The sequence below is a fragment of the Coregonus clupeaformis genome, chromosome 32 (genome assembly GCF_020615455.1).
Source record: "Coregonus clupeaformis isolate EN_2021a chromosome 32, ASM2061545v1, whole genome shotgun sequence".
In the NCBI taxonomy this organism is placed as follows: domain Eukaryota; kingdom Metazoa; phylum Chordata; class Actinopteri; order Salmoniformes; family Salmonidae; genus Coregonus; species Coregonus clupeaformis.
The window spans coordinates 413,630-437,483 of record NC_059223.1 but is presented as its reverse complement, the minus strand read 5'-3'; the positions used below and the strand labels follow the sequence as shown (position 1 = coordinate 437,483).

Sequence of the window (23,854 nt, the reverse complement as noted above, 5' to 3'; positions counted from 1 at the left end):
TAGTAGTAGCACCCCGTGTAGGATATAGACTGGGCCGTGGGTGTCTATAGTAGTAGCACCCTGTGTAGGATATAGACTGGGCCGTGGGTGTCTATAGTAGTAGCACCTCGTGTAGGATATAGACTGGGCCGTGGGTGTCTATAGTAGTAGCACCCCGTGTAGGATATAGACTGGGCCGTGGGTGTCTATAGTAGTAGCACCCCGTGTAGGATATAGACTGGGCCGTGGGTGTCTATAGTAGTAGCACCCCGTGTAGGATATAGACTGGGCCGTGGGTGTCTATAGTAGTAGCACCCCGTGTAGGATATAGACTGGGCCGTGGGTGTCTATGACCAGGAAATGCCTATTATCTATATAAATTCCAACGTCAAGCTGATTCTATCCCTCTATAATAGGGATGAGCAACTCCAGTCCATTATTAGTTGATGATTAGAGTCGGGAGTGTTAGCTGTGGCTCGGGTAAAAGTGTTAAACCCCCCCCCGAGGACTGAAGCTGTCCATCCCTGCTCTCTAGTCACCATCACATTCCAGTTGAAGAGCAACAGCATCTTCGCTAACGTAATGAATTGTGTTATTTCCAGACTCCAATAACCAGCCTCTGCACCTGGTCAGCTCCTCAGACGAGCACGGCTCAGACCTGCTCAAGGTGGAGTACACCAAAGTAAGTGAAGTTTTACTCACTGGGCCCTTTGTCAATCACTCCTCCTCTTGGTCTCAAATCGATCTCTTCTCTGTCTTCTCTCTCTCTCTCTCTCTCTCTCTCTCTCTCTCTCTCACTTACTCACTATTTCTATTCAGGTGTGCGACTATTGCATTTTTTAGCCAAATTCACAAGCATGATATCTTATTTTAGAAATAAAATCTCAATATATTGTATCGTAGGTCTATCATTCTATGGAAATCTTATATGACCTAAGCAGTTGTTTCCCAGAGCAGTCAGTATTAGCGTTTTAACGACATGCTGTCTCCACCTACAGGCTGATATCAACGGGCCAAACTTCCAAAGCATGTTTGACAACACCGAGCAAAACCTGAAGGTAGGTGATATGAATTGGTAGTGTTTTTCCCCTCTGAGTAACCAAGGTAACAGCCGATTTAAGTATTGTAAAGGGTTTCCCAACACGTCTCGTTCGCCACGTTTGTTTGCTTCACAGTATTTTACATGGAGCCAGTTCTATGCTAACCACTTCCTCAACGAGTCTTTAAGATCCTTTCTAAGAGCAGGAATCTTTCCATTGTGCTGCCAGTCGTATGTTACCCAGCTATAGATGTACAGATGGTTGTTTGAGAAGATTAGAATGATCAAACCTGGCAATATTTACCTTTTTTTGAAGGGGGGGAACTGCACACGATATGAGGTCCTCTGTAGCTCAATGTGGTCCTCTGTAGCTCAATTGGTAGAGCATGGCGCTTGTAACGCCAGGGTAGTGGGTTCGATCCCCGGGACCACCCATACGTAAAAATGTATGCACGCATGACTGTAAGTCGCTTTGGATAAAAGCGTCTGCTAAATGGCATATTATTATTATTATATTATTATAACTGAATTTGCTGTAACTGAATAATGCTTCATCTAGAGCCTAGATATGCCTGGAATATACGTTGTGTTGCCATGTTTTAAAAGTTTGTTCAGCATTACAGGTTTTTTGAATCAATAGTAGTCTGTTTGCTTCTCACTCAGCTATTTCAGAACCAACGTGAGAAAGACAGAAATCAATGTTAATCGTAAAGGCATAGGTTAATCACTTTCCAGTCCTATTTTTCCACACAGTTTTAGTGTGATGGCTGAGAAAAGGTTAAAGGTGTTTGTTTGTCAGAGACCTTAGTCATGCAGCCGCTGCCTTGGTCACACACACACACACACACACACACTCTCTCTCTCTCTCTCTCTCTCTCTCTCTCTCTCTCTCTCTCTCTCTCTCTCTCTCTCTGTCTCTGCTCTCTCTCTCTGTCTCTCTCTCTCTCTCTCTCTCTCTCTCTCTCTCTCTCTCTCTCTCTCTCTCTCTCTCTCTCTCTCTCTACACACTGTGTAGTGATCCCTGAATAGACTTTATGATGTTGATATCGTCATTATGATATGGATGCTGGATGAAATGCCACGGTGTTGCTGTCCTAATGTTTATAATTTAGCACTCCCAGTAAATGTGTCAATAGAACCCACACTACAACGCTTTCCTCCCTTATGCTGCAGGGGGGTACAGCCCCAAAATCAACAGTGTAGAAAAAATTATCAATCGATGATGACTTACAGTAAGAGCGCAAAATAATACTATTAGATATAGATAGATCATTGTTTCTTTTAGACATTTTCTAAAACGATGTATCTTCCTTTTTTCTATTGATAAAAAGCTCCCATGACTAACGCTGGGTAGGCTCATGATATTACATACCCATGATAGGCTCATGATATTACATACTCATGATAGGCTCATGATATTACATACTCATGATAGGCTCATGATATTACATACCCATGATAGGCTCATGATATTACATACTCATGATAGGCTCATGATATTACATACTCATGATAGGCTCATGATATTACATACTCATGATAGGCTCATGATATGACATACTCATGATAGGCTCATGTTAGACTGACACTAACGCTGGGTAGGCTCATGATATTACATACTCATGATAGGCTCATGATATTACATACTCATGAGGGAGGCTCATGATAGTAAACGCTGCAGGGAAAGTCATTGTAGTATTAGGATTGTGGGATTAGCCGTAAGATCCTAGCAGTATTTATTTTTAGTTAACCTTTATTTAACCAGGTAAGCCAGTTGAGAACAAGTTCTCATTTACAACTGCGACCTGGCCAAGATAAAGCAAAGCAGTGCGATTAAAAACAACAACACAGAGTTACATATGGGGTAAAACAAAACATAAAGTCAAAAATACAATAGAAAATATATATACAGTGTGTGCAAATGTAGTAAGTTATGGAGGTAAGGCAATAAATAGGCCATAGTGCAAAATAATTACAATTTAGTATTAACACTGGAATGATAGATGTGCAGAAGATGATGTGCAAATAGAGATACTGGTGTGCAAATGAGCAAAATAAATAACAATATGGGGATGAGGTAGTTGGGTGGGCTAATTTCAGATGGGCTGTGTACAGGTGCAGTGATCGGTAAGGTGCTCAGACAACTGACGCTTAAAGTTGGTGAGGGAGAAAAGAGTCTCCAGCTTCAGAGATTTTTGCAGTTCGTTCCAGTCATTTGCAGCAGAGAACTGGAAGGAATGGCGGCCAAAGGAGGTGTTGGCTTTGGGGATGACCAGTGAGATATACCTGCTGGAGCGCAGACTAAGGGTGGGTGTTGCTATGGTGACCAATGAGCTAAGATAAGGGCGGGGATTTGCCTAGCAGTGATTTATAGATGACCTGGAGCCAGTGGGTTTGGCGACGAATATGTAGTGAGGGCCAGCCAACGAGAGCGTACAGGTCACAATGGTGGGTAGTATATGGGGCTTTGGTGACAAAACGGATGGCACTGTGATAGACTACATCCAATTTGCTGAGTAGAGTGTTGGAGGCTATTTTGTAAATGACATCGCCGAAGTCAAGGATCGGTAGGATAGTCAGTTTTACGAGGGCATGTTTGGCAGCATGAGTGAAGGAGGCTTTGTTGCGAAATAGGAAGCAGATTTAACTTTGGATTGGAGATGCTTAATGTGAGTCTGGAAGGAGAGTTTACGGTCTAACCAGACACCTAGGTATTTGTAGTTGTCCACATATTCTAAGTCAGACCCGCCGAGAGCAGTGATTCTAGTCGGGCGGGCGGGTGCAAGCAGCGTTCGATTGAAGAGCATGCATTTAGTTTTACTAGCGTTTAAGAGCAGTTGGAGGCTATGGAAGGAGTGTTGTATGGCATTGAAGCTCATTTGGAGGTTTGTTAACACAGTGTCCAATGAAGGGCCAGATGTATACAAAATGGTGTCGTCTGCGTAGAGGTGGATCTGAGAGTCACCAGCAGCAAGAGCGACATCATTGATATACACAGAGAATAGAGTGGGCCCGAGAATTGAACCCTGTGGCACCCCCATAGAGACTGCCAGAGGTCCAGACAACAGGCCCTCCGATTTGACACATTAAACTCTATCTGAGAAGTAGTTGGTGAACCAGGCAAGGCAGTCATTTGAGAAACCAAGGCTATTTAGTCTGCCAATAAGAATGCAGTGATTGACGGAGTCGAAAGCCTTGGCCAGGTCGATGAAGACGGCTGCACAGTACTGTCTTTTATCGATCGCGGTTATAATATCGTTTAGGACCTTGAGCGTGGCTGAGGTGCACCCATGACCAGCTCAGTAACCAGATTGCCTAGCGGAGAAGGTACGGTGGGATTTGAAATGGTCGGTGATCTGTTTGTTAACTTGGCTTTCAAATACTTTCGAAAGGCAGGGCAGGATGGATATAGGTCTGTAACAGTTTGGATCTATAGTGTCACCCCCTTTGAAGAGGGGGATGACCGCGGTAGCTTTCCAATCTCTGGGGATCTCAGACGATACGAAAGAGAGGTTGAACAGGCTGGTAATAGGGATTGCGACAATTTTGGCGGCTAATTTTAGAAAGGGTCCAGATTGTCTAGCCTTGCTGAATTGTAGGGGTCCAGATTTTGCAGCTCTTTCAGAACATCAGCTATCTGAATTTGGGTCAAGGAGAAGCGGGGGGGGCATGGGCAAGTTTCAGCGGAGGGTGCAGAGCTGGTGGCCGGGGTAGGGGTAGTCAGGTGGAAAGCATGGCCAGTCATAGCAAAATGCTTGTTGAAATGTTCAATTATCGTAGATTTATCGGTAGTGACGGTGTTTCCTAGCCTCAGTGCAGTGGGCAGCTGGGAGGAGGTGCTCTTATTCTCCATTGACTTTACAGTGTCCCAAAACTTTTTGGAGTTAATGCTACAGGATGCAAATTACTGTTTGAAAAAGCTAGCCTTTGCTTTCCTAACTGATTGTGTATATTGGTTCCTGACTTCACTGAAAAGTTGCATATCGCGTGGGCTGTTCGATGCTAATGCAGTACGCCACAGGATGTTTTTGTGCTGGTCAAGGGCAGTCAAGTCTGGGGTGAACCAGGGGCTATATCTGTTCTTAGTTCTGAATTTTTTGAATGGGGCATGCTTATTTAAGATGGAGAGGAAAGCACTTTTAAAGAACAACCAGGCATCCTCTACTGACGGAATGAGGTCAATATCCATCCAGGATACCCGGGCCAAGTGTTTTAGGGAGCGTTTGACAGTGATGAGGGGTGGTCGTTTGACCGCGGACCCCATTACGGACGCAGGCAATAAGGCAGTGATCGCTGAGATCCTGGTTGAAGACAGCGGAGGTTTATTTAGAGGGTAAATTAGTCAGGATGATATCTATTAGGGTGCCCATGTTAACGGATTTTGGGTTGTACCTGGTAGGTTCCTTGATAATTTGTGTGAGATTGAGGGCATCTAGTTTAGATTGTAGGATTGCTGGGGTGTTAAGCATATCCCAGTTTAGTTCACCAAGCAATATGAACTCTGAGGATAGATGGGGGGCAATCAATTCATATATGGTGTCCAGGACACAGCTGGGGGCTGAGGGGGGTCTGTAGCAAGCGGCAACAGTCAGAGACTTATTTCTGGAAAGGTGGATTTTTAGAAGTAGGAGCTCAAACTGTTTGGGCACAGACCTGGATAGTATGATAGAGCTCTGCAGGCTATCTCTACAGTAGATTGCAACTCCGCCCCTTTTGGCAGTTCTATCTAGACGGAAAATGTTGTAGTTCGGAAGGGAAATTTCTGAATTGTTGGTGGCCTTCCTAAGCCAGGATTCAGGCACTGCTAGAACATCAGGGTTGGCGGAGTGTGCTAACGCAGTGAATAACTCAAACTTAGGAAGGAGGCTTCTGATGTTAACATGCAAGAAACCAAGGCTTTTGCGGTTACAGAAGTCAACAAATGATAGCGCCTGGGGAGTAGGAATGATACTGGGGGCTACAGGGCCTGGGTTAACCTCTACATCACCAGAGGAACAGAGGAGGAATAGAATAAGGATACGGCTAAAGGCTTTAAGAACTGGTCTTCTAATGCGTTGGGTACAGAGAATAAAAGGGACAGATTTCCGGGCGTTGTAGAATAGATTCAGGGCATTATGTACAGACAAAGATATGGAAGGATATGAGTACAGTGGAGGTAAACCTAAGCGTTGGGTAACGATGAAAGAGATAGCATCACTGGAGGCACCGATTGAGCCGGTCTCCGCGTGTAAGGGGGGTGGGACAAAGGAGCTATCTGAGGCAGGTTGAGCGGGACTGGGGGCTCTACAGTGGAAAATTACAGCAAGAACTAACCGAAACAGCAATAGGCAAGGCGTATTGACATGGGAGAGAGGCATAAAGCAATCACAGGTGTTATTCGAGAGAGCTAAGACAACAGCTGGTAATGGTGACGAAAGTTTGAGCTGAGGCTAAACAGATAAACAGGATGGGGTACGGTATAAAGGAACAGTCCAGCAGGCATCAGCTGTGTAGCTGAGTGATCAGGTCCAGTGAACAGCAATAAGTGAGTCCGGGAGCAGTTCGGTGGCTGCTACGGCACAGGCGAGCAGGAGGCACGGCTGTTGATTGCGTGTGCTAGCGGGCCGGGGCTAGCAGATGGATCTTTGTGGTGTTCGCAACGGGAAGCCTGTTGAAACCACATCAGACGATTACGTCGGCAGACCAGTCGTGATGGATCTGCGGGGCTCCGTGTCAACACTAGGAGGTCCCCCAGTAGTTCTAGTAGGATCCTAGTAGTAGTTATCTGCATTGATGTGACTCAGTAGTTCTAGTAGGATCCTAGTAGTAGTTATCTGTATTGATGTGACTCAGTAGTTATAGTAGGATCCTAGTAGTAGTTATCTGTATTGATGTGACTCAGTAGTTATAGTAGGATCCTAGTAGTAGTTATCTGTATTGATGTGACTCAGTAGTTATAGTAGGATCCTAGTAGTAGTTATCTGTATTGATGTGACTCAGTGGTTATAGTAGGATCCTAGTAGTAGTATCTGTATTATTTATTATCTGTATTGATGTGACTCAGTAGTTCTAGTAGGATCCTAGTAGTAGTTATCTGTATTGATGTGACTCAGTAGTTCTAGTAGGATCCTAGTAGTAGTTATCTGTATTGATGTGACTCAGTAGTTATAGTAGGATCCTAGTAGTAGTTATCTGTATTGATGTGACTCAGTGGTTATAGTAGGATCCTAGTAGTAGTTATCTGTATTATGTATTATCTGTATTGATGTGACTCAGTAGTTATAGTAGGATCCTAGTAGTAGTTATCTGTATTGATGTGACTCAGTAGTTATAGTAGGATCCTAGTAGTAGTTATCTGTATTGATGTGACTCAGTAGTTATAGTAGGATCCTAGTAGTAGTTATCTGTATTGATGTGACTCAGTAGTTCTAGTAGGATCCTAGTAGTAGTTATCTGTATTGATGTGACTCAGTAGTTATAGTAGGATCCTAGTAGTAGTTATCTGTATTGATATGACTCAGTAGTTCTAGTAGGATCCTAGTAGTAGTTATCTGTATTGATGTGACTCAGTAGTTATAGTAGGATCCTAGTAGTAGTTATCTGTATTGATATGACTCAGTAGTTATAGTAGGATCCTAGTAGTAGTTATCTGTATTGATGTGACTCAGTAGTTCTAGTAGGATCCTAGTAGTAGTTATCTGTATTGATGTGACTCAGTAGTTCTAGTAGGATCCTAGTAGTAGTTATCTGTATTGATGTGACTCAGTAGTTATAGTAGGATCCTAGTAGTAGTTATCTGTATTGATGTGACTCAGTAGTTCTAGTAGGATCCTAGTAGTAGTTATCTGTATTGATGTGACTCAGTAGTTATAGTAGGATCCTAGTAGTAGTTATCTGTATTGATATGACTCAGTAGTTATAGTAGGATCCTAGTAGTAGTTATCTGTATTGATATGACTCAGTAGTTATAGTAGGATCCTAGTAGTAGTTATCTGTATTGATGTGACTCAGTAGTTCTAGTAGGATCCTAGTAGTAGTTATCTGTATTGATGTGACTCAGTAGTTATAGTAGGATCCTAGTAGTAGTTATCTGTATTGATGTGACTCAGTAGTTATAGTAGTATTGATTATTTATTAAAACAGTGCCTTCGGAAAGTATTCAGACCCCTAGACTTTTTCCCCCATTTTGTTACGTTACAGCCTAAATCCAAAAAATTTTTAAATAGTTTTTTTTCTCCCTGATCAATCTACACACAACATCCCATAATGACAAAGCAAAAACAGGTTTTAGAATAGTTTTCTAATTGATTAAAGATTAAAAACTGAAATATTACATTTACATAAGTATTCAGACCCTTTACTCAGTACTTTGTTGAAGCACCTTTGGCAGCGATTACAGCCTCGAGTCTTCTTGGGTATGACGCTACAAACTTGGCACATCTGTATTTGGGGAGTTTCTCCCGTTCTTCTCTGCAGATCCTCTCAAGCTCTGTCCGGTTGGATGGGGAGCATCGCTACACAGCTATTTTCAGGTCTCTCCAGAGATGTTCGATCAGGTTTAAGTCCGGGCTTTGGCTGGGCCACTCAAGGACATTCAGAGACTTGTCCCGAAGGCCACTCTTGCGTTGTCTTGGCTGTGTGCTTAGGATCGTTTTCCTGTTGGAAGGTGAACCTTTGCTCCAGTCTGAGGTCCTGAGCGCTCTGGAGCAGGTTTTCATCAAGGATCTCTCTGTACTTTGCTCCGTTCATCTTTCCCTCGATCCTGACTAGTCTCCCAGTCCCTGCTGCTGAAAAACATCCCCACAGCATGATGCTGCTACCACCATGCTTCACCGTAGGGATGGTGCCAGGTTTTCTCCAGACGTGACGCTTGGCATTCAGGCCAAAGAGTTCAATCTTGGTTTCATCAGACCAGAGAATCTTGTTTCTCATTGTCTGGGAGTCCTTTAGGTGCCTTTTGGCAGACTCCAAGCGGGCTGTCATGTGCCTTTTACTGAAGAGTGGCTTCCGTCTGGCCACTCTGCCATAAAGGCCTGATTTATGGAGTGCTGCAGAGATGGTTGTCCTTCTGGAAGGTTCTCCCATCTTAACAGAGGAACTCTGGAGCTCTGTGACCATTGGTTTCTTTGTCACCTCCCTGACCAAGGCCCTTCTCCCCCGATTGCTCAGTTTGGCCGGGCGGCCAGCTTTAGGAAGAGTCTTGGTGGTTCCGAACTTCTTCCATTTAAGAATGATGGAGGCCACTGTTCTTGGAGAACTTCAAAGCTGCAGACATTTTTTGGTACCCTTTCCCAGATCTGTGCCTCGACACAATTCTGTCTCGGAGCTCTAAGGACAATTCCATCGACCTCATGGCTTGGTTTTTGCTCTGACATGCACTGTCAACTGTGGGGCCTTATATAGACAGGTGTGTGCCTTTCCAAATCATGTCCAATCATTTGAATTTACCACAGGTGGACTCCAACCAAGTTGTAGAAACATCTCAAGGATGATCAATGGAAACAGGATGCACCTGAGCTCAATTTCGATTATCATAGCAAAGGGTCTGAATACTTATGTAAATAAGGTATTTCTGTTTAAAATGTCTTATAAATGAGCAAAATTAAAAATTAAAATAAACTGTTTTCGCTTTGTCATTATATGAGGTGTTGTGTGTAGATTTTTTAAAATCTAATCCATTTTAGAATAAGGCTGTAACGTCAAGGGGTCTGAATGCTTTCTCCATGTATTGGTGCAGTATTAATGTGAATGGTATAAATATCTCCAGGTGGAGTTGTCCTCTCTAGACTTTCTCCTCCACACCAAAGCGCTCCTCTCCACCATCAACTATCTGAACACAGCCGTACCCCAGGGGCTGACAGCCTCCAAGGACAGAGAGGCCAAGAGACAGGTGGAGAAGACAGGACAGGGAAAGACAGGTACCATGATGCAATGCTCTGCTATATATTACTATACTATAATACACTATACTATACTATACTATACTATACTATACTATACTATATATTACTATACTATAATACACTATACTATACTATAATACACTATACTATACTATACTATATATTACTATACTATAATACACTACACCATACTATACTATACTATACTATACCATACTATACTATAATATATATTACTATACTATAATACACTACACCATACTATACTATACTATATATTACTATACTATACTATAATACACTATACTATACTATAATACACTACACCATACTATACTATACTATACTATACTATATATTACTATACTATAATACACTATACCATACTATACTATACTATAATATATATTACTATACTATAATACACTACACCATACTATACTATACTATAATATATATTACTATACTATAATACACTACACCATACTATACTATACTATAATACACTACACCATACTATACTATAATACACTATACTGTACTATAATACACTACACCATACTATACTATACTATACTATATATTACTATACTATAATACACTATACCATACTATACTATACTATTATATATATTACTATACTATAATACACTACACCATACTATACTATACTATAATATATATTACTATACTATAATACACTACACCATACTATACTATACTATAATACACTACACCATACTATACTATAAAACACTATACTATACTATAATACACTATACCATACTATACTATACTATACTATACTATATATTACTATACTATAATACACTACACCATACTATACTATACTATACTATACTATACTATACTATATATTACTATACTATAATACACTATACTATACTATAATACACTATACTCTACTATACTATAATATACTATAATACACTATACCATACTATATATTACTATACTATACCATACTATGCTATATATTACTATACTATAATACACTAAACCATACTATACTATAACATACCATATCATACTATACTATACTATAATATACCATACTATACTATACTATACCATACTATACTATAATATACCATATCATACTATAATATAATATACCATATCATACTATACTATAATATACCATATCATACTATACTATACTATAATATACCATACTATACTATACTATACTATACTATACCATACTATACTATAATATACCATATCATACTATAATATAATATACCATATCATACTATACTATAATATACCATATCATACTATACTATACTATAATATACCATACTATACTATACTATACCATACTATACTATAATACACTATACCATACTATAATATACCATATCATACTATAATATAATATACCATATCATACTATACTATACTATAATATACCATATCATACTATACTATACTATAATATACCATACTATACTATACTATACCATACTATACTATAATACACTATACCATACTATACTATACCATATCATACTATACTATAATATACCATATCATACTATACTATACTATAATACACCATATCATACTATATTATACTATACTATACCATATCATACTATACTATAATATACCATATCATACTATACTATAATACACTATACCATACTATACTATAATATACCATATCATACTATAATATACCATACTATACTATACTATACCATATCATACTATAATATACTATACTATACTATACTATAATATACCATATCATACTATACTATAATATACCATACTGTACTATAATATACCATACTATACTATAATATACCATATCATACTATACTATAATATACCATACTATACTATAATATACTATACCATACTATACTCTACCATGCTATAATATACTATACTATAATATACCATATCATACTATACTATAATATACCATACTATACTATAATATACCATATCATACTATACTATAATATACCATACTATACTATAATATAATATACCATACTATACTCTACCATGCTATAATATACTATACTATAATATACCATATCATACTATACTATAATATACTATACTATACTATAATATACTATACTATAATACACTATACCATAATACACTATACCATACTATACTATAATATACCATATCATACTATACTATAATATACTATAATATACTATACTATAATATACTATACTATAATACACTATACCATACTATACTATAATATACTATGCTATACTATACCATGCTATAATATAATATACTATAATATACTATACCGTACTATAATATAATATACTTTACTATACCATAATATAATATACCATGCTATACTATGTTTAGTATATGTAGGTCAACATATAGCCATTAGAAAGACTAGTATTAACTGGTGTAACTGTTCTCCTCTGCAGTGTCGAAAGGAGCAAAACACGTCAATGTGTTCAACTTCAAACTGTTTGCTATGCTGGGTTCATTCCATGTGGAGGTCTGTGATGACCGGCAGAACATCGCTGACATCAGAATACAAGGTAAGACGTGACCAATCATCTGAAAGGAGACTTACCTTCACATTTTTTATTTTATTTTAAAATTTTTTGGGGGGGGGAAGTTATGCTGCTGATTAAACTTACAAACCCACTTTTGGAAAATGGCGTTCAAAGTGTATTTCAGTTATCTCTGCATGTGATTGACGTACAGTGTATTCATTATGTTGACGAGAGTGTACTTGACGTGACTAATGTGTCGTCAGGTATCGATGCGTCGGTCCTGGTCCAGGCCAAAGAGACAGCCGTGTTCGCCAGGCTCAGGGACATAGTTGTGATGGACGTCGACCCCAAAACTATCCACAAAAAGGTGATTGATTTAAAAATTATTATTGCATTGGTCCCGTCTCCATTAACTCTACCTTTTATTAGTTACTATTGACTAGTACAGACAGAAGTACACCATCGGCCAATGAATGTTATGTTATTACACGCATCGTTAGTGAGCTAAAGTGGTAGTTTAGTAAATACAAATGAACAAAGTAATGTAGTCTGTTTATTGCAAGGAGGATATATATCGTCAACATGCTGCAATGTCCTGTAGGCGGTCTCCATCGTGGGTGAGGAGGTGTTCAGCTTTAAGATGTCCCTGTACCCCAGCGCTACGGAGGGAGAGGGCTATTCGGACACCTCCAAGGTGGACGGGAAGGTCACCATGAGGCTGGGCTGCATCCAGATCGTCTATCTGCACAAGTTCCTCATGTCTCTACTGGTGAGGAGAACCTCTGGGATAGGTATCAAGAGCTGGCGACAAGGTTAGGGCTCGGTTCCATTTCAATTCCAGGCAATTCAGGAAGGTACACTGAAATTCCAATTCTCTTCAATGCTTTTCAAAGAGGAAAAAAATAAAAAATTGAATTAAAATGTTTACTTTCTGAATTGACAGGAATTTAAATGGAATTGATCCCAACCGGGGGCACACATTCAGATAGCAACTTCACCACTCAGTGGAACATGGTTTACGAGGACCCATGTCATTGATTTTGGGAATGTAGATAAATGTGTTATGGTTATGTCTATGTAGCTTGCTATGGGCCAATTTCTTAGACCCAGAATAAGCCTATTCCTCAACTAAAAAGTAGTTTCAATGGAGATTCTCTATTGAGCATGACTAGGTTTAGTTTAGGAACAGGATGCATCTTGGTCCAGGAAACCAGCCCTTTATGTTGCAGGGGAACGTTATTAGGATGTTTTGGTGAACACAAATCAATTTGAGTCCTTTTATGTTACCAGGAAGCCTTAAAACGTTATTTCAATTTCTGAGAACCTGTTTCCTTTTATCTTCTGAACTCTCTCTTTCTTTCTTTTTCAATTTCCCCTAAATCTGTGTTGTTCTCTCCAGGCCTCTTATAGCTATCAGTATCCTCAGTATCCCTCTCCTGATGAGGTACAGGTTATGGCATGCAGCACAGCACAACACTAAACTACAGGTTATGGCATGCAGCACATCACTAAACTACAGCATTCACCCTCTGCTTTGCAGCTTCAACACACCCAGACACCACAGCACTGTTAACCACTACCTTACGTCCATGGCCCGTAGCCGGCCGTGACCGGGAGACCCATGGGGCGGTGCGCAATTGGCCCAGCATCGTCCAGGGTAGGGGAGGGAATGGCCGGCAGGGATGTAGCTCAGTTGATAGAGCATGGCGTTTGCAACGCCAGGGTTGTGGGTTCGATTCCCACAGGGGGTATGAAAAAAATAATGTATGCACTAACTGTAAGTCACTCTGGATAAGAGCGTCTGCTAAATGACTAAAATGTAAATGTAGTTTAAGGAGCAGGGTTAGGGCCCTAGCTTAATGACAGGGTTAGGGCCCTAGTTTAAGGACAGGATTAGGGCCCTAGCTTAAGGACAGGGTTAGGGCCCTAGTTTAAGGACAGGATTAGGGCCCTAGTTTAAGGACAGGGTTAGGGCCCTAGTTTAAGGACAGGGTTAGGGCCCTAGTTTAAGGACAGGGTTAGGGCCCTAGCTTAAGGACAGGGTTAGGGCCCTAGTTTAAGGACAGGGTTAGGGCCCTAGTTTAAGGACAGGGTTAGGGCCCTAGTTTAAGGACAGGGTTAGGGCCCTAGTTTAAGGACAGGGTTAGGGAAGGAGCAGGGTTAGGGCCCTAGTTTAAGGACAGGGTTAGGGCCCTAGTTTAAGGACAGGGTTAGGGCCCTAGTTTAAGGACAGGGTTAGGGCCCTAGTTTAAGGACAGGGTTAGGGCCCTAGCTTAAGGACAGGGTTAGGGCCCTAGCTTAAGGACAGGGTTAGGGAAGGAGCAGGGTTAGGGCCCTAGTTTAAGGACAGGGTTAGGGCCCTAGCTTAAGGACAGGGTTAATTCAAATTTTATTTATTTTTTATCTCATAGAGAAGCGTTATAATTAGAATTGTTTATTTCAGTTTAGTACCTTAATTGACTGAATGGAAATGGAATTGGCCCCAACCCTGTTAAGAACCTATACGTTTTACACTTTACTCACAGAAACATTTAACCCTTGTGTGACCGAGTGGGCTTGTGCGAACCCTGTCAGTGTAAAGCCTTTAACTTTGTGTCACACATTGAAAAGAAAGCACCATTTGTCTTTTCAATGGCTGCTCACTCCTAGCCTGGTCCCAGATCTGTTTTTGGTTACATGTTTGGTGTGACAGTGACCTTAGATAGGAGTTGGCAAGACGGCACCAACAGATCTGGGACCAGGCTAGCTCACCCCACTCCAACTCCTCCTGTGTGTGTGTTTTAAGTCGATGGTTGTGTGGGTTGAAACCATAAAAATGAAAAGCACTCCTAGTTACCATGCGATACCGACATGACAGCAGCAGAGGGGAAGCGGCAGTTCAGTGAGGTCAGGTAGTGTTTCAAGAGGTGGTCGGCCTTTCGTGTCCTAGCTCCACTAATGTTTTAATGGCTGTGTTTTAATAACTCTAGGCAAGAAATGCCCCATTTAACAACGCTGACAGGTACAATTCTGACAAATGGTCCTTTTCGTACAACCCAGGGTAGTTAATCACCAATGCTACAGCAGGAAGCTGTCTTGGCTGTCTTGAAAGGTATATTTAAAAAGAGGAGAGGAGACAGCATAGTCACTATAGTTTCAAGTGTGTTTGTTGGGATGTATGTAATGTCCAGCGTGACTGAACATATTTCTCTGTGGACATGCTGTATGTAAAAAAAAACTATTGTTGATGACGCAGTGTGGTAAAGTATTTGATTGGTCTGTTATCCAGTTGAATATGATGCTCTGGTCTTGATGGCATGTTAATAGCCATGTCTCTTTCTATGTAATGTCTCTTGCCCTGTTTCTAAATCTCATTGGCACTTTGGATATCTCTCTAAACTTTGTGGAATGGGTCTGTCGTCGCACGAAAAAGGAATGCTTTTCATGCACAACGTAACAGTAACCCAACTCACTTTCCATTTTAAGTGCTACGCAAATCTCACTCAACTGCCAATTTTTATAAAACATCTTTAAAACTGCCCGACTGTATCCTCCTCCTGTTTTCCTTCCTTCCATCTGTTTTTCCCTTGTGTGAATTCACTTCCAGTAAACAGTGTTTAAGGTTACAAATTTGCTTCACCTAGTTTCACATGTGTTATGCGTAACATGAGTTGTTCCCCTTACCGTGGCTTACATCCAGTACTATACAGAACCACGGCATGCCTGTCCTGCTGTATTAGTACCGTCATGGTCTCTCTCTCTCTCCGTCCCCCCAGACGTTTCTGGACAACTTCCAGACAGCCAAAGAGGCGGTTAGTGCGGCCACGGCCCAGGCAGCAGAGAAGGCAGCCTCCAGCATCAGGGACTTTGCCCAGAAGAGCTTCCGTCTCTCCATGGACATCAAGCTGAAGGCCCCTCTCATCATCATCCCTCAGTCCTCCACCTCCCACAATGCACTGGAGGTGGACCTGGGGCTCATCACCGTGGGCAACAGTTTCAGTCTGATGTCTGCCGAAGGGTTCCCGCTCCCCGTTGTGTTGGATACGATGGATGTCAAGCTCACTCGGCTCAAACTGTCCAGGTATCAGAGGAGACCAACAAAAAAAAATGTCATGGCGCTTTGAAGTGTGTGTGTGTGTGTCGTCTGATTTGAGGTAATCCCACTTTTTATTCATCTCTCCGTAGGACCACGCTGAAACAAGGCTCCCCACAGCCAGACATTGAGATCCTTCAGCCAATCAACTTAGAGCTGCTGGTCAAACGGAACCTGGCCTCTTCCTGGTACAACAAGATCCCCGGAGTAGAGGTCCAAGGAATGCTCAAGTCTATGAATGTAGGTTGGCATCTTCCATTTAATTTATCTTCTCTTTTTTTTGTGGGGGGCAATTTTTTCCCCCCTTCCACTTTCACTGAAAGCTTGTGGTTTTATGGATACAGAACGTACCTTCTACGAGGACAGATCTACCTAGTAACACAGAGGTTTGATCTAAATGGGATCTAGCTTTATCTAGATAAAGGAGACGTACATCAACACCAATCAAGACGTTTTCCATCTTTTAATCTCCTCCCTCCAGATGGTTCTTGGTCAGGAGGACTTTGGTGTTCTGATGAAGATACTGGTGGAGAACATCAGAGAGGGGAGCAGGGAGCACATCATGGATGTCAAGAAACAAGTAGCCCAAGGTAGATCATAGTGACTTACAGACCAAACACACTGTAACTAGGTCCCAGAGGTAGATCATAGTGACTTACACACCAAACACACTGTAACTAGGTCCTGGAGGTAGATCATAGTGACTTACACACCAAAAACACTGTAACTAGGTCCCAGAGTTTTTCCTCGTCCTGGTCAGGTCATCTTGTTGTCAGGGAAAACTCCTGGCCCATTTAGAAACAGAATGAATAGAACGGGCGTCCCCATTCAAGTCAGTGGTGGCATAATGGGTGGACTGGCGGCCATCGCAAGTGTACCCATATCAGCAAAGCAGAAGGTAAAAGCAGGAAGTGTACCCCATCAGGGGTTAGACGTTCTGTTCTATGTATTCTATTTCTATGCTGTAACCATTCCAGAAGGACAGCTTTGATAAGCAGAATCAAATTTACTGAAAGTAGATAGTTAGGCTGATCCCAGGTCAGTTTGTGCTGTCTTGCCAACTCTTATGATGCAATAACCAGCATAAACTGATCGGGAACCAGGCCTAAATGATCATGTATTGCATGCATGTCAATCCTGAAGACAACATTTCCATTCCACAAGATTGAACAATAACGTTTTTGAATCTGGAAATCTTTTCTTCTAACGTCTAGACAAAGCAGAGATGGCAATGCAGATGAACATGTATCGCTATGGATAATGTATGTTGAACAAGATGATAATGTCTTTGCTGGTAATGTCTAGACAAGGCAGAGCTGGCTGAGCAGCACCAGCTGGAGGTGATGTCTCTACCTGTGGAGGCTGGAGGAGGAGGACAGTCTGCTGCTATCACCAATGGAGGAGGACTGGGGGAAAACATAGTCAATATGCTGCTCAACCTGGAGGTTAAAGAGGTAGATATCTAACCATCTAAGGGCAGTGGTCCGTTGGGCTTTAAATGAGGTGGCTAATGAACACAGTGGTCCGTTGGGCTTTAAATGAGGTGGCTAATGAACACAGTGGTCCGTTGGGCTTTAAATGAGGTGGCTAATGAACACAGTGGTCCGTTGGGCTTTAAATGAGGTGGCTAATGAACACAGTGGTCCGTTGGGCTTTAAATGAGGTGGCTAATGAACACAGTGGTCCGTTGGGCTTTAAATGAGGTGGCTAATGAACACAGTGGTCCGTTGGGCTTTAAATGAGGTGGCTAATGAACACACTGGTCCGTTGGGCTTTAAATGAGGTGGCTAATGAACACAGTGGTCCGTTGGGCTTTAAATGAGGTGGCTAATGAACACAGTGGTCCGTTGGGCTTTAAATGAGGTGGCTAATGAACACAGTGGTCCGTTGGGATTTAAATGAGGTGGCTAATGAACACAGTGGTCCGTTGGGCTTTAAATGAGGTGGCTAATGAACACAGTGGTCCGTTGGGCTTTAAATGAGGTGGCTAATGAACACAGTGGTCCGTATGCTGTAGCTTTGGTACTGTAATGCAGCACCAAGGGAAATAAAATGGCTCTTTGTGCCGTTGGATGTTGATGCAGTTTAAACGGGTTAAAGTATCTATTTTCCATCACTCAAATCTCCTTCATTGTCTATTACCAAGATATGGTCATTATTACAAAAGAGAACGTGTTCTTAATGACTAACCTGGTTAAACAAAGGCAGACTAAATATGGTTGAATCTCTCCATCAGGTGGTTCTGAAGCTGAAGAAGTCCAGGTCAGACCGGAAGGAGAGTCCGTTCCTGGTTCTCCACGTCGCCCAGCTGGGCATCCACACCAATGTCAGGAAGTATGACATGGTGGCCACAACGTACATCAAGAAGATCTCCATGAAGTGCCTGGAATTCCCAGGTCGGTGGCTTTAGCCTGTCGAGTTTTAATGCTATAGGCTAAACTTTATAATGCATGTTGAATACGATAGTTAATATGACATGGTGGCCACAGCGTACAGTGCCTTCGGAAAGTATTCAGAACCCTTGACTTTTTCCATATTTTGTTACGTTACAGCCTTATTCTAAAAAGGATTTAAATAAAAACATTTCCTCAGCAATCTACTCACAATACCCCGTAATGACAAAGCGAAAACAGGTTCTTAGAAATGTCTGCTAATTAAAAAATACAATAAAAACAGAAATACCTTATTTACATAAGTATTCAGACCCTTTGCTATGAGACTCGAAATTGAGCTCAGGTGCATCCTGTTTCCATTGATCATCCTTGAGATGTTTCTACAACTTGATTTGGAGTCCACCTGTGGTAATTTCAACTGATTGGACATGATTTGGAAAGGCACACACCTGTCTATATAAGGTCCCACAGTTGACAGTGCATGTCAGAGCAAAACCCAAGCCATGAGGTCAAAGGAATTCTCCGTAGAGCTCCGAGACAGGATTGTGTCGAGGCACAGATCTGGGGAAGGGTACCAAAAAATTTCTGCAGCATTGAAGGTCCCCAAGAACACAGTGGCCTCCATCATTCTTAAATGGAAGAAGTTTGGAACCACCAAGACTCTTCCTAGAGCTGGCTGCCCGGCCAAACTGAACAATCGGGGGAGAAGGGCCTTGGTCAGGGAGGTGACCAAGAACCCAATGGTCACTCTGACAGAGCTCCAGAGTTCCTCTGTGGAGATGGGAGAAACTTCCAGAAGGACAACCATCTCTGCAGCACTCCACCAATCAGGCCTTTATGGTAGAGTGGCCAGACGGAAGACATTCCTCAGTAAAAGGCACATGACAGCCCGCTTCGAGTTTGCCAAAAGGCACCTAAAGACTCTCAGACCATGAGAAACAAAATTATCTGGTCTGATGAAACCAAGATTGAACTCTTTGGCCTGATTGCCAAGCATCACGTCTGGAGAAAACCTCGCACCATCCCTATGGTGAAGCATGGTGGTGGCAGCATCATGCTGTGGGGATGTTTTTCAGTGGCAGGGACTGGGAGACTAGTCAGGATCAAGGCAAAGATGAATGGAGCAAAGTACAGAGAGATCCTTGATGAAAACCTGCTCCAGAGCGCTCAGGACCTCAGACTGGGGCAAAGGTTCACCTTCCAACAGGACAACGACCCTAAGCACACAGCCAAGACAATGCAGGAGTGGCTTCGGGACAAGTCTCTGAATGTCCTTGAGTGGCCCAGCCAGAGCCTGGACTTGAACCCGATCGAGCATCTCTGGAGAGACCTGAAAATAGCTGTGCAGCGACGCTCCCCATCCAACCTGACAGAGCCTGAGAGGATCAGCAGAGAAGAATGGGAGAAACTCCCCAGATGCAGTTGTGCCAAGCTTGTAGCTTCATACCCAAGAAGAATCAAGGCTGTAATCGCTGCCAAAGGTGCTTCAACAAAGTACTGAGTAAAGGGTCTGAATACTTATGTAAATGTGATATTTAATTGTTTTATTTGTAATAAATTAGCAAACATTTCTAAAAACCTGTTTTTGCTTTGTCATTATGGGGTATTGTGTGTAGATTGATGAGGGGGAAAACCCGATTTTAATCAATTTTAGAATAAGGCTGTAACCTAACAGAATGTGGGAAAAAGTCAAGGGGTCTGAATACTTTCCGAAGGCACTGTACATCAAGAAGATGACCATGATGGACCTCGGGTTCTCAGATCGGTGGCATTAGCCTCACATGTTTAAATACTTAAATACTGAATACAATAGTTACCATGATTTAAACTAGTCTGACATTCTTGTTTGGAATACAATAGTTAACATGATTTAAACTAGTCTGACATTCTTGTTTGGAATACAATAATTACCATGATTTAAACTGGTCTGACATTCTTGTTAGATAATGTAATACCCATAACACATCCCAGTGTTGTAGTTGGTAAATCAGAATGCCATTGATTTTCATTCTGCTGTTGTATAGATTCCAACGGTGAACCACTGTGTCTGGTCAGTTCCTCGGTGGAGTCTGGTGCTGACCTACTCAAAGTGGAATACTTCAAGGTGGGACACGCCTACTTATTTTGTTATACACTGAGTGTACACCTTCCTAATATTGAGTTTGCACCCCCCCGTTTTGCCCTCAGAACAGCCTCAATTTGTCGAGGCGTGGACTCTACAAGGTGTCGGAAGTGTTCCACAGGGATGCTGGCCCCATGTTGACTCCAATGCTTCCCAGAGTTGTGTCAAGTTGGCTGGATGTCCTTTGGGTGGTGGACCGGTCTTGATACACACGAGAAATTGTTGAGCGTGAAAACCCCAGCAGCGTTGCAGTTCTATGACACAAACCGGTGTTCCTGGCTCCTACTGTACTACCACATTCAAAGGCACTTCAGTCTTTTGTCTTGCCCATTCACCCTCTGAATGGCACACATACACAATCCATGTCTCAATTGTCTGAAGGCTTAAATCCTTCTTTAACCGGTCTCCTCCCCTTCATCTATACTGATTGAAGTGGATTTAACAAGTGACATCAATAAGGGCTCATAGCTTTCATCTGGTCAGTCTATGTCATGGAAAGAGCAGGTCAAATCAAATCAAATCAAGTGGTGTTCCTAATGTTTTGTTTACTCAGTCTATACCTCTAGTACAGTCTATACCTTTAGTACAGTCTATACCTCTAGTACAGTCTATACCTTTAGTTCAGTCTATAGTACAGTCTACAGTACAGTCTATACCTCTAGTACAGTCTATACCTTTAGTTCAGTCTATAGTACAGTCTACAGTACAGTCTATACCTCTAGTACAGTCTATACCTTTAGTTCAGTCTATAGTACAGTCTACAGTACAGTCTATACCTCTAGTACAGTCTACAGTACAGTCTATACTTTTTTTTTTTTTTTTTTTTTTTTTTTTTTTTGGTCATTTAGCAGACGCTCTTATCCAGAGCGACTTATACCTCTAGGACAGTCTATACCTCTAGTACAGTCTATACCTCTAGTACAGTCTATACCTCTAGTACAGTCTATACATCTAGTACAGTCTATTGTACAGTCTACAGTACAGTCTATACCTCTAGTACAGTCTACAGTACAGTCTATACCTCTAGTACAGTCTACAGTACAGTCTATACCTCTAGTACAGTCTATACCTCTAGTACAGTCTATACCTCTAGGGCAGTCTACAGTACAGTCTATACCTCTAGTACAGTCTATACCTCTAGTACAGTCTACAGTACAGTCTATACCTCTAGTACAGTCTATACCTCTAGTACAGTCTATACCTCTAGTACAGTCTATACCTCTAGTACAGTCTATAGTACAGTCTATACCTCTAGTACAGTCTATAGTACAGTCTATACCTCTAGTACAGTCTATACCTCTAGTACAGTCTATACCTCTAGTACAGTCTATACCTCTAGTACAGTCTATAGTACAGTCTATACCTCTAGTACAGTCTATAGTACAGTCTATACCTCTAGTACAGTCTATAGTACAGTCTATACCTCTAGTACAGTCTATACCTCTAGTACAGTCTATACCTCTAGTACAGTCTACAGTACAGTCTATACCTCTAGTACAGTCTATACCTCTAGTACAGCCTATACCTCTAGTACAGTCTATACCTCTAGTACAGTCTATACCTCTAGTACAGTCTATACCTCTAGTACAGTCTACAGTACAGTCTATACCTCTAGTACAGTCTACAGTACAGTCTATACCTCTAGTACAGTCTATACCTCTAGTACAGTCTATACCTCTAGTACAGTCTATACCTCTAGGACAGTCTACAGTACAGTCTATACCTCTAGTACAGTCTATACCTCTAGTACAGTCTACAGTACAGTCTATACCTCTAGTACAGTATATACCTCTAGTACAGTCTATACCTCTAGTACAGTCTACACCTCTAGTACAGTCTATACCTCTAGTACAGTCTATACCTCTAGGACAGTCTATACCTCTAGTACAGTCTACAGTACAGTCTATACCTCTAGTACAGTCTATACCTCTAGTACAGTCTATACCTCTAGTACAGTCTATACCTCTAGGACAGTCTGTAGTACAGTCTATACCTCTAGTACAGTCTATACCTCTAGTACAGTCTACAGTACAGTCTATACCTCTAGTACAGTCTATACCTCTAGTACAGTCTATACCTCTAGTACAGTCTATACCTCTAGTACAGTCTATAACTCTAGTACAGTCTATAACTCTAGTACAGTCTACAGTACAGTCTATACCTCTAGTACAGTCTATACCTCTAGTACAGTCTACAGTACAGTCTATACCTCTAGTACAGTCTATACCTCTAGTACAGTCTATACCTCTAGTACAGTCTATACCTCTAGTACAGTCTATACCTCTAGTACAGTCTACAGTACAGTCTATACCTCTAGTACAGTCTATACCTCTAGTACAGTCTATACCTCTAGTACAGTCTATACCTCTAGTACAGTCTATACCTCTAGTACAGTCTATACCTCTAGGACAGTCTGTAGTACTTACAGTGTTCTTGATTTGACCTTGTGCTCTGTGTATTGATTGGCTATATAAAGATTGAGAGTTCTTGCTAAAGTCCACACTAAGTCAACAAAATGCAAAGCACTTTGCTTTAATGTAATATTCTTATGGAGTCTTATTATTATTATTATTAAAGCCTTGGATAAGAGCAAATACAAAGTCGATACAGGTTCAATGGAACACTCGACTTCCCCCTACAGTTCTGGAATGATTTGATAACTTTGGAAAATGAAGCGTTGACGTCATTAAGTTAATAAATACCCAATGAAACACCTTTATGAACCTTTCTTAAAATAGGAATTTTCAGATATGAATTCTTCGAAAATACAAAGAGGCCCTTTCCCAGAATCACCATCGTCACTGTACTGTAGTTATATGAATGATACTCTATTATAGCTGTTCAGAAA

At 41.3% G+C, this 23,854-nt stretch overlaps 1 protein-coding gene across 1 annotated transcript in view; it reads left to right on the top strand.

Moving 5' to 3' along the window:
• Positions 1-23,854, top strand: part of LOC121548184 (vacuolar protein sorting-associated protein 13C) — a 199,802-nt gene that overhangs the window by 76,195 nt on the left and 99,753 nt on the right. The window contains 12 exon segments of the mRNA XM_045209946.1: positions 582-661; positions 978-1,037; positions 9,765-9,915; positions 12,345-12,461; positions 12,683-12,786; positions 13,021-13,188; positions 16,175-16,479; positions 16,584-16,731; positions 16,973-17,081; positions 17,797-17,945; positions 18,728-18,887; positions 20,909-20,988. Coding sequence (XP_045065881.1) covers positions 582-661; positions 978-1,037; positions 9,765-9,915; positions 12,345-12,461; positions 12,683-12,786; positions 13,021-13,188; positions 16,175-16,479; positions 16,584-16,731; positions 16,973-17,081; positions 17,797-17,945; positions 18,728-18,887; positions 20,909-20,988 — 1,631 coding nt within the window.